Source organism: Hevea brasiliensis, chromosome 8 (genome assembly GCF_030052815.1).
Source record: "Hevea brasiliensis isolate MT/VB/25A 57/8 chromosome 8, ASM3005281v1, whole genome shotgun sequence".
NCBI classification, from domain to species: domain Eukaryota; kingdom Viridiplantae; phylum Streptophyta; class Magnoliopsida; order Malpighiales; family Euphorbiaceae; genus Hevea; species Hevea brasiliensis.
The window spans coordinates 17110953-17123293 of NC_079500.1; the positions used below are offsets into that span (position 1 = coordinate 17110953).

General features: G+C 35.1%; 1 protein-coding gene and 1 pseudogene across 1 annotated transcript; one reads left to right on the forward strand and one right to left on the reverse strand.

Moving 5' to 3' along the window:
- The first annotated feature begins 1188 nt into the window (after positions 1-1188).
- LOC131182728 (small nucleolar RNA R71) lies at positions 1189-1288 on the forward strand (annotated as a pseudogene).
- A 6652-nt stretch (positions 1289-7940) lies between these two features.
- On the reverse strand, positions 7941-11291 carry LOC110644602 (endo-1,4-beta-xylanase 5-like). The gene is made up of 7 exons (XM_058151400.1): positions 11078-11291; positions 10946-10992; positions 10614-10836; positions 10364-10530; positions 10116-10214; positions 8671-9462; positions 7941-8317 (listed from the first exon to the last, which is right to left on the reverse strand). Exons 1-7 carry the CDS (start codon positions 11259-11261, stop codon positions 7970-7972), a joined length of 1860 nt encoding a protein of 619 aa, XP_058007383.1. The 5' UTR covers positions 11262-11291; the 3' UTR covers positions 7941-7969.
- Between the last annotated feature and the right edge of the window lie 1050 nt (positions 11292-12341).

The window sequence follows — 12341 nt, forward strand, 5'->3', positions numbered from 1 at the left end:
CAGTTTCATGATCTTCAAGTTTCCTCTTGTTTGAGAGAATTTCTTTCAAGAATTTTGCATAAGAGGGCATTTGTGAAAGAGCATCAACAAACGGCACATTTATATAAAGCTTCTTCAAAACCTCTAAAAACTTTCCAAATTGCTTGTCAAGCTTGGCTTTGTGAAATCTTTGTGGGAAGGAAAGTTTTGGCTTGTAGGGCTCTGGAGGTATATACTTCTCTTCCTTCTCTTCAATTTTCTCTTTACATTTTTTTGCACTCTCTTGTTTTTTCACTCTCATCAGTTTCTTTCTCATTTTCTCTCTTCTCACTATTTTCACTCTTCTCATCACTTACAACTTTCCCACTTCTTAAAGTAATAGCTTGACATTGCTCTCTTGGGTTTTCTGGTTAACTTGGAAGTTTTCCAAAAGACTTGGTACCTGAGGAAGACGCTTGTTGTGCAATCTGATTTTCCAGCATTCTGTTATGTGTTTGCATATATTCTAGCCTTGTTTTCATCTCTCTCATCTCCTCATCATGCTTAGTTTGGTTAGCAAGAATCTGTTGCAATAAAGCTTCTGTGGTGGAACTTTGTTCTTGCTGTTTTGGTAGAGGATTCATATTTTTCTGCTGAAAATTAGGCAATGGTTGCCTATTTTGCTGATATGGAATTCCTTGTTGCTGTTGTGGTTGAAAATTCTGATTTGGAGCTTGACTTTGCTGATTTCCCCATGAAAAGTTGGGATGATTCCTCCAAGTTGGATTATAGGTTTGAGATTAAGGATTTCCCATTTGTTTGTTTCCATAATTACCAACATATGCAGCTTGCTCTCCATAGTCTACTCCACAGCTGGTAGTTCCTTCTGCATAAGCAACTTGTTGTGAACTTCCAGATGATGATGATGAACTAACCAACATACTCAAATCTTCCATCTTCTTAGCCAAAACATTTGTAAGTGCATCAAACTTTGCATTAATCATGTTGAACGGATCAAGATCATACATTCCAGCAGCTTGCCTCTTTTGAGTTGGAGCTGGTCCTCTTGGACTACTCCAAAGATGAGTGTTCTTTGCAATTTTCTCCAGTAGCTCATAAGCTTCATCTTCATGCTTCATAATAAATTCTCCTCCTGTTTGAGCATCAATAATCCCTCTGATTGTAGGAGTGACATTGGTGTAAAAATTCTGGTTTATCATCCATTTTGGAATGGCATGATGTGGGCATTGTCTCTCTAATTCCTTCCATCTCATCCATGACTCATAAAGAGTTTCATCTTCTCTTGTTCTGAAAGCTATCATTTGATTCCTTAGTTCTTGAGTTTTTCCAGGTGGAAAATATTGTGCAAGAAATGCATCAGTGAGTTGCTCCCAATTTGTAATGGAGTTGTGAGGTAAAGAGTAAAGCCAATCCAATGCTCTATCTTTCAAAGAGAATGGAAATAGCTTCAATCTTGCTGCATCATCAGACACTCCAGGTTGTTTTTGCATATCACAAATCATAGCAAACTTCTTTAGATGTGTGTGTGGATTTTCAGAAGGATGTCCCCCGAATTGGGAATTTTGAATCATCTGAAGAACCCCAAAATCCATCTTATAACTATTTGCATCAATCCTTGGTCTTGCTATGCTCTCTCTTAAGTCATCAAAACGAGGAAAAGCATGATCCATCATACTTCCCCTAGGCACATTAGCATTTACAACCTCTTCACCTTGGGCTGCATTTTCATTGTTTCGATCATTTCCAGCATTACCAACACCAATTCTGATTCTTTCATCAGCCATGTCTACTTCTAATTCAATTTCTCTCAAAGCTTCTTTCCTTTTTCTGGTTTCTTTCTTGTTGGCTTTACAAAATTTCTCAATTTCAGGATTAAACAATAAGGATGTGCCACTTGTGCTTCTAGCTCTTCTCATAAAAGATTAAAAGTACCTGAAAAAGAACAAACAAACACAAAATGAAAAGACAACAAAGATAAAACTATAAACAACTAAAATAATCAAGAATTCAATCTTAAACAAAACAACTCCCCAGCAACGGCGCCAAAAACTTGATGTGGCCCAACCGCAAGTGCACGGGTCATACAAGTAATATAGAAAAGATATCGTTCCCACGAGGAGTTATGTTAATGATTGAATTTTTGATATAAAAAGTTGATTATATTGAACTATTTTTGAAATTAAAGCAATGAATTAATGGGTATTGGAGTATGAAATCTATATGTGCAAAATCAATAATCAATTCAACTATGTAATGATTTAACTAAATTTGCATCAAATTAAAATAAAGCAAATTCAAATATGGCAATATTCAAAATGGCAAGGAATTAAATTCGATTAGAAATTAACAATGATAAAAAGGCGATTAGGAGTTAGGATTTCATATTCAAGCTATTTTGGGATTTTAAATTGGTTATCCAATCTTGTGAAACTTACGGGTTTTAAGGAGATTAATTCTTAAATCCTTTGAATGCCCTTTCGAGTGAGACAAAGACTGCCTTAATTAATCTAATCTTACTTTCGTGGAGTTAGAGTTAATTAAGACCCATTAGGTTCTTTAATTAATCTGTGAATCCTCTTAATCCTTAGCTTATTTCTAGGTCTAAGTTAATTAAGTCCAATTTCTTGATTATCTATCACAAGGCCTTCTCCTTTCGGTGCCTCAACCATGGATTAAGAACATCACTTAATGGGATCCTACACTAAGCATATCATTAAGCACACAAGAAATGAATAAAACTCATTAAGACCACAAAATATGGATTACCCAATCAAAATCCACAAAATATCTCAAATATTACATCCCTTACTCCAGAATCAAAATAAACTACTCACTATCCATAATATTTACAAGATATTCTGATGTTTATAAGCAAATAAAGCTTTAATCTAAGCTAAGAAACAAGAAACTAAACACTAGAAAGGTAGAAAAAATGTAAGAAAGGAAAGAAATCTCCAAATCTTAGTTAAAAATGGTGTGGAAGGTGAAAGTGACTCTTCAGCTTCTGCCTCCCCTATTCTTTTTCTTCCTCTCCTTGCTTTCCCCTTTTCTAAAATGGGAAATGGGGCTATTTATAGCATTTTTTGACATGGAGCCCTAAAATGGTGTGTTTGAGGAGGGATTTTCTGAGGGAATCTTCTGCCAGCTCATTAATGAACTCTTTGTGGGACTGCATAAGTGGACTGCATAAGTCATGCAGTCACTTATGCAGTTTTTGGCTGGTTTCTGGTTCACTTATGCGAAACTGCATGACTTGGCGCATAGGTTATGCACAATTCTGCGAGAGTGCATAAGGGAGGCGTGAATCTGTATAAGCTATGCCCTCTCCTTATGCACAATTCGGCAGGTGTTGGAAAAGTGTTTTTTCTCCTCATGCGGATCTGCATAGCTTATGCGGCAAGTTATGCGCAATTTTGTCAATGTATATTTCAACTTGAAAACTTGTTTTTAACATCTTTGGCTGTAGAAGTCACTCCTCAATGGCAAAATTTCTTTTCAGTCCTTCAAAAACACCATTTTTCCTACAAAACAAAGTAAAAGTTACAAATTAATCTAAAACTGATAATTGTGAAAAACTAACTAAATAACTAATGAAATTAGCTAAAAGTAACTAATAATCAAATAAAATGGCTATAAAATTAAACCTAAATGATTATGCAAAATGTATGCATCAGTTTCTGGGCAATGATCATGCATTATCTGTTGAAGGAATTGATAACATCAGATTGACAATGTTTGATGGCATTCTTAGAACTATAGAGTGTTGGCATGTTCCAAGATTGAAGAGGAACCTGATTTCTCTTAGGACACTTGACTCTCATGGATTCAGATACCATGTAGAGAATGGTGGGTGTCAAATTTATCAACGACGAGCTGAATTTGTCATGGTTATTATTTTTCAAATCCAAACTCATCCCAAACTTAATTATACACTACTCCTATCTAATTCGGTTGGGTGAAGTATGTGTAAAAATCTAACCCATTATCATCCCTGCTCATTATGTACAAGTTTTATTCAATGAAATTTTCTTCTTTATAAAACTGATTTGCTTTATTTATCCTTAAAATTTTGGATTAAGTTTGTTTATCTTGAAATTTTTTATTATTTACTTTTAAGAGACACTGTGTTGAGTGGTATCAGAACATATTTCACCCTTATTAAGATGGCCAACATTAATGATGGTGGTGGCACCCAACTTGTGACGATAATTAGGGGTTAGAATTATAGAGTGTTGGCATGTTCCAAGATTGAAGAGGAACCTGATTTCTCTTAGGACACTTGACTCTCATGGATTCAAATACCATGCAGAGAATGGAGTTCTCAAAGTGTGTAAGGGCTCTATGGTACTCATGAAGAGCAGCTTAGTTTCAAGATTGTATTTTTTTCAGGGCAGTATAGTTTCAAGAGAAGCTGCAGTAGCATCTAGAAGCAATAATCAGAATCAGATTCAATTGTGGCATCTACGTCTTGGTCATATGAGTGAAAGAGGATTATCTGTGTTGAGCAAGCAGATTTATTGGATGGGCAGAAAATAGAATCTGTGAACTTTTATGAATACTGTATATTTAGCAAACAGACCAGGGCGAAGTTTGATAAAAAGGCAGTGCATAAGACCAAAGGAACGGTTGATTATATCCACTCAGATCTATGGGGTCCTAACAGAATCCCTTCCAAGAGCGATGCTAGGTACTTCATGACTTTGATTGATGATTACTCTTGGATGGTGTGGGTGTATTTTCTAAAGACAAAACATGAGGCATTTTCAACCTTTGTAAAGTGAAAGACGATGATTGAGAAGCAGATAGAAAAAAAGGTCAAGGGTCTTAGAATTGATAATGGGTTAGAATTTTGAAATTGTGAGTTCGATGCATTCTGCATCAATAAAGGTATAGTGAGACACTACACTTGTGCAAGGACACCATAACAGAATGGTATTGCAGAACACATGAATAGAACACTTTGTGACAAAGCATGAAGCATGCTCTCACATTCAGAATTGGAAAAGGATTTCTAGACTAAAGCAATCAATATAGTCTGTTTCTTGGTTAATAGATCTTCATCTATAGCTATTGAGTGCAAAACTCCTTTTGAGATCTGGTCTAGTTCACCTGTTGATTACTCTTAGCTGAGAGTCTTTGGTTGCCCTACTTATGCTCATGTTAGGGATGGTAGGCTTGAGCCGAGAGCAAGAAAATGCATATTTCTAGCATATGCATCTAGAGTGAAAGGCTACAGGTTGTGGTACATTAATTCAAAATCTCTAAGATTAATTATCAGTAGGGATGTGACATTTAATGAGTCTGCTTCATTAGATAGTCAGAGGGAGAATCAATAGCAGAATCAGATCACGGTGTCAGAGAATAGGTAGAGCTTGACATTGATACTTCAGCAGTTTAGTCCAGTGATTCAGAGGATGAGGTGCAAGATCCTGATCAATAAGAGGGTGCACCAGAGCAACAGCAACAGGAACCATATAGCATTGCAATTGGTAGAGAGAGAAGACAAATTAGTCCCCCGCAGAGATATGCATATGCAGATTTAGTTGCGTTTGCCTTGTCAGTTACTGAGACAGTTGATGTGCATGAACCCAACAATTATAGATAAGCTATTTCTTGTTTAGATGTAGATTAGTGGGTCAATGCTATAGGTGAAGAAATTGAATCTCTTCACAAGAATCAGACTTGGGACCTTGTATCATTGCCTAAGGGACAGAAAGTGGTAGGCTATAAATGGGTGTTCAAGAAAAAGAAAGGCACTCCAGGGGTTCAAACACCTTGAAATAAGGCACGGTTGGTAGCAAAAGTCATTACTTAAGAGGAGGGAATTGACTTTAATAAAGTATTTTCTCCGGTTATAAAGCATAATTCTATCAGGGTCTTACTTGCTATAGTTGCTCTTCATGATCTAGAGCTTGAGCAACTAGATGTGAAAACCACATTTTTGCATGGTGAGCTAGAGGAGAAAATTTTTATGAGTCAGCATTAGGGATTTGTCACTCCAGGTATAGAAAACCATGTTTGCTTGCTCAAGAAGTCTTTATATGGTCTAAAACAGTCCCTTAGGCAATGGTACAAAAGATTCAATACATTCATGGTTTCTAATGGCTTTATTCGTAGTTCATATGACAGTTGTGTGTATCATAGGAAGCTTTCAGATGATTCCTTTGTCTATTTACTGTTGCATGTGGATGACATGCTTATTGCTACAAAATTTATGTCACAAATTAACATTCTAAAAAAGCAGTTGAGTGATGAGTTTGAGATGAAGGATCTGAGTGTTGCAAAGAGATATTGGGAATAGAAATTATCAGGGATATAAGTGTTGGGAAACTTTTCTTTGAGATGAAGGATTTGGGTGTTGCAAAGAAGATATTGGGAATGGAAATTACCAGGGATAGAAGTGTTAGGAAACTTTTCTTGTCTCAGCAGTCATATGTTGAGAAAGTGCTTAAGCGTTTCAACATGAATAATGCTAAGTCTGTGACTGTTTCATTTATTGCCATTTCAAGTTATCTGCAGACATATCACTAAAAACAGATGAGGAGATGGAGCATATGTCCAATGTTCTTTATTCGAATGCTGTTGGTAGCATCATGTATGCTATGGTTTGCACTCGACTTGACATTTCACATACAGTTAGTGTTTGTAAGTAAATACATGACTTGTCCTGGGAAAGAGCATTAGCAGGCAATGAAATGGATTATGAGATATTTAAAAGGTACTACAGATATTGGTATGACATTTGATAGGGCTAAGATGAGTGATTCAGTTATTGGCTATGTGGATTCAGATTTTGCAAGGGACTTAGACAAGAGGAGATCTTTAACAAGTTATTTGTTTACTCTCTCTGAAAGTGTTATCGGTTAGAAGGTAACATTGTGAGCTACAGTTGCTTTGTCTACTACAGAGGCTAAATATATGGCTTTAGCAGAGGTAGTAAAGGAAGCTTTATGGTTACAGGGTTTAGTGGGTGATCTTGGGTTGATACAGAATAAGCTAATAGTATTTTGTGATAGCCAGAGTGCAATACATCTCACAAAGAATCAGATATACAATGAGTGAACTAAGCACATTGATGTCAGATATCACTTCATTCGAGATATTGTATTTCAGGAGACTTTAGTTGTACAAAAATTCTCTACACATGATAATCCAGCACATATGATGACCAATGGAGTCCCAGTTAGCAAGTTTAGGCATTGCCTAGACTTGGTTAGTATTTGTAGTACTTAGTAGTGCCCTTACAAGGGAATATGGCAAGATAAAGTGTTTGTAGTTATTTTTTTGATGATGGAGAGAATTCAAGCTAAGGGAAATAATTGTTATTTTTTGTAGCTTGAATTTTGGATATATTTTCATAGACTCGAATTGTGATCCGATCCAAAAGCTTTGTGCTGTGACTCAATTGGGATAAAAAGTGAGATCTGTGGTGGTAGCAGAGGGCACGAGCCAATATGGACCAATATAAATATTGTAATATTTTGCCCTTTGTGGTAAAGTTGTGAGATATTCGGGAAACACACTGGGGTTAGAGTTTGAGAGTTCTGAGTGATTGTATCTTGCTTTTTTCATCACTGTTGAATTTTTTTTTTCTCTTGTCTTACCGTGGATGTAAATCTTACGGTTGAACCACGTTAAATCCTATGTTATTTTTTTTCTTTTGCGATTTATATGTGCGCCTTAGATTTGCGTGCTTGTTATGACAGACACAATAGTGACCATAAAAGAAACTTAAATTATGGAGTTTATGAATATTAAAGATTTTTCTAACCCTTTATTTCTTATTGCTTTTGTTGTTTTTATTTATCCAGAAGCTTCAATGGATGCAAAAGATGACATGAAAATTTTCAATCCACACTTGCTCAATTTACTCTTACAAACACTGGTTAAAAAGAAGTTATGGTGTGATCTTCCAATGGTGTTTTCCAAGAAAACACACTGGGCAATTTATTTGCCAAATATATGTAATTTGAGATGGTGATGATTCATTTCAAGCATTGATATGAATATGAACAGTGCCTGTTGTATCGTCTTTTATCATATTATAATTCCACCTAGTCAATGAATTGGAAACTGGGTCTTTAATAGTTATATTGTAATCTCCATGAAACAATGAAACTTCAATGGATCCTTCACTATCTGCTTTAATTTCAATAGGCTTAGGCTTCCACTCATCAATCAGCTTGTCCACAACATCTCCTGATGGAGTGTTCTTGAAATCTTTGTCTGCTAGTGTTGTAACATTGAAACCTGCAATTGCTGGGCCTACGAACATGATAATTCCTTCAACACCAGGGTGAGAGTAGCCTTCCCTCAGTACCTGCTCCAAGTACTCTGCCTGCCCCAGAAAAGTATCTATTAGCAATCATGTTATTATAATTATTATTATCAAGTGAAGGAAAAGCCAAGAGTTGGCATATGTCAGAGTCCTTGTTATTTTGGCATTTTGGAAATTCATTAAAGGATGAGAAATCAAGATTTGACTTTAAACTCTTGTCCTATAAGTATGCATTCGACTTTTAATCTATTAACTCAATGGCAGATGTCAGAATATTGGGTTCCTAACAAGTGGCTAACCAAGTTGTGATTTTGCATTGATCAGAGGCAGTATTAATTGTGTTCTCCTAAATTAAGTTATATTTCTAGACTACTAATGATAATTTCTCAAAAAACTTGAAATATAAACATTACCTGATTTGGGCCTCTGCCAACGTCTACTTCAGTAAGCCATATAGGCAATCCTGTTGTAGCTAGCATGTCCAAGGAAGCTCTCATGTACGCAAGATTTGGTTGGTCAGAACTGAAATGGCCTTGCACACCAATTCCTGCTAAAATTCCTTGGTTTCCAGGATATGACAGAATTTCCTCCAGTCTCTTCTTGTAGTTAAATGGATTTGCAGCCTCATCTGTACTATCTTCAATGGTATTATACTCATTCATGAACAATCTTGTCCCAGGATCAAGCTGGTGAGCTGTTGAGAAGTACTCTGCAGAGGCATCTTCGCCAAGCTTATCTTCATAGAAGCTGAAGTGCAGATTCTCATTCATTACGTCCCAAGCAATTAGTTGCCCTTTGTATCTTGAGACCACCGAATTTATTCTTTTTGCTGCAGCTTCTCGTAAATCATTAGGAGAAAGATTTTTAACCCAGTCTGGTTGGTACTTTGGATCATCCCAGAAAATGTTGTGACCTCTGATAGAAATGCCATTTTGTTTGGCAAATCTTACCATTGCATCTGCAATTGTGTAGTTTTCCTGACCCTGTTTTTTCTCTGTGCTGTACCACTTCATTTCATTAGTGAAAGTGGTATACCTGAATCTTGAAGCAAACCAGTTTTGGTAATCTACGTTTTCCACGATGTAATGGTTCATGCCACATCCAAATGGGAAGCTTGATTGGGTTTGTTTTATGGATATTATAGCACCTTCCACGGCAGTTTTGTTTGCATATGTTACCTGGAATCTCACCTTTCTCTTTCTTTCCTGCAAGTTCACATTCAAAATAGAATTTGATTATGATGATGGGCTTTGGGGACAGTTTCTATCCTACAAATTAATACCCCTCCATTCTATATACATTTACTAAGGACTAAGGTTTAAGTGGAAAGAAGAGGATCTTTTCAACTACGCTAATTCTAAATAAATAAATAACTCTATGCTACAAAATAATAGTTTGCCACAATTCGATTCGAAATCAAACTCTGAAATAAAAGAAAAATCAAAATTAATGAAAATATGATAGATCAAAGTCGAACTAAACTCGACCAGTGCAATTGGATTTTGACTCGAAATCAAATTTTTTGCTTTGCAAAAATAAAAAATTTTAAAAAAATTTCAGCCATTAAATTTAATTAAAATTGGTATCGAATTGAAACTGAAACCAAAATTAGAGATAGAGAATCATGCAATTTGATTTTGATTTCTTAAATTAAAATGGCTAATTCCGGTATAGACCTATCCGGTATAGATCTATCCGGCGCCTACCCTTAGTCACAATATGCCTCACAGAGGTCTAGGACCCTCTAAGATAGACAATGAGATATCCCTTTATATATGATGCTGATTTTTCAATCTTCATCAGTTAATGAAATAATGTGAGAATCAAATGAGCAACGATTATATGTTGATTGAATTACCTTGTGAATGCTTTCATCTTGGTGGGATCTCCATTGCTCCATGGTAAAGGGTTGTAATGAGACATTGTCAATCCATATTTCCACAGTTGTGTTCTTGCTCTAAAACAATGAGGAAAACCAAGAATTAATTATCCATATATAAAGAAAACTTGTCTATTAGATTTTACCTTCCAGACTTCACCTACTCTTCTCCAACCAAAAAAAAAAAGGAATGCCTATATACACCCTTTATTAATGCCCCTTATTACCTCAAACAGAATCTCAGCAGGGCCTGAAAAGTTTGCAAAGATGCCACCTTTAAGCAAAGACCAGCATCCATCGCTGGCTATAACATTACCAGCACGAATCAGCTCACCAGCAGCAGTTCTCAAAGCAACTGCTACACTCTCACGTCCTCTGTTGACTTGAACCCATGCTGAATACCAAATCAAGTTTAATTACTAATTAGAAATGAGATTCAAAATACAATACATACACATGCAATTAGGGAGGACTTACCGGAGAAAATATAAAGATTTCCTTCCTCAAATTGAACCGTCTGTGAGGCACTGTCAAGTGATTCTGTTCTGCTATGTGCAATAATGTATTTGTTCCCATCCTTTGATATTCCTTCTCTGATTGCTCCTTCACCATACGCAGTCCAACCTTCCAAGCTATAAGTAAACTCTGGATTGGCTACTATCCCTCCTCCATATTGAGCTCTCTGAGGCTCTATCAAGCACTGTTCAAGAAAAAGTTTCAATTTTTTCCTCTTGATAATATATGTAAGGCGAAATGGTATCATATTGTTTGAAATCAACAAAACACTGAAAACTGAAACTTCTGCTTGCCTCAGTTGTTGCAGAATAGTCATAGGAGAAAGCATGAATACTATGCCCTGCAACAGTTAATGAGGAATACAAATAAGCTTCTCATTTGCTTGTGCATTGTCACGAGAAAGAGAGAGAGATAGAAAAGTGGACCTGAAGACAGAAAAATGCACAAGAAAACCAATACCCAATAAGCTCCTATTGATATCCTCATCTTTGCACAAGACAAGCACGCTGGCGCATATATTTCCTGAAACACTAGAGAGATGTTACTGTTAAAACTTGTCACATTGAACTTCGCAACACAAAATTGACGTTTCTGGATCGATTGAGTCATGTCACTACAAGATCATTTATTATTTTTGATTTCCCTCTTAACTTTAATACATGAGGCTAATGATCAAAACCCAAAAGAAACAATGCAATGAATGAACATTAAAAGCACAATGTATGGAATAATTTCAAAGACGTAATGCCAAACCTGGACACTGTTTTAGTCTCTGAAACCTACAAGTCTTTCTATATTGTCCCGTGAAAGTTGTTTGGAGTTATATAGGGAGGAAGTCTTCTTGAAAGTGCTGCTGTAGCCACTACAAATGAAAGAAATAAAGGGAAAATAAGAAATTAGAGGAATTCAAGTTTCCAAAATTGAATTGATTTGATGTTAATGGTGCCATGATATGTTAATTATTTCTCCGAATGGTTGGAATATAACTTTATTATCTTGTTGATTTGTGCAATCAACTTTCTCGGTCATCTTAATATGTATATATATATATATATATATATTGACACATTACTCTTTGTGTTTGCTCTCGAAAGTAGAATTTTATTGGCTTAAAGCTCAATTATATTTGTGCATGAAATTTAATTTAGCATATTTTTAATTTTTGTACAATTTAATTTAAAAATTTTAATTTAAAGTTAATTTAACTAAAAAAAAAAAGGAATTAAACTTCTTGATTTTTGAATATAAATAAAAAATTAGAAAATTTAGAATCAAAATTAAGAAATTAAACTTCTTAATTTTTATTTAAATAAAAAAAAGTAAGAAATTTAATTATAAAAATTAATTTTTGGGCTAAATTATACTTAACATGGCATTTCTGGACTAATTTAGATAAAAAGTTCAAAATAGATTAAATTGAACTTTCTCAATAAATATAAGGACTAAATTAAATATTTTACTAAATTTTATTTTTTATAAAAGAAATAAATTATAAGGTAAATATATTGGATTAGTAATTAAATATTTGTTTAATACAAATTTTAGAATGGATTAGATAATATATGCATATCTTCCAAATTGCAATGGTGGCAAGAAGTTTTTATATACCTTCCCCCTTTATTCACGTGCGTGTGTGCATATACAAGTGTATTAATATTTAAAAATTTATTCTAGAGTGCGCAAGAGCAC

Excerpts from the sequence above, each read along its gene's own strand:
- LOC110644602 (XM_058151400.1), bottom strand. The coding sequence starts at position 11,261 with ATGACTCAATCGATCCAGAAACGTCAATTTTGTGTTGCGAAGTTCAAT. Across the intron at positions 10,993-11,077 it reads GTGCATTTTTCTGTCTTCAG|GGCATAGTATTCATGCTTTC; the intron begins GTCCACTTTTCT and ends TAACTGTTGCAG. Across the intron at positions 10,837-10,945 it reads ACTATTCTGCAACAACTGAG|TGCTTGATAGAGCCTCAGAG; the intron begins GCAAGCAGAAGT and ends TTTCTTGAACAG.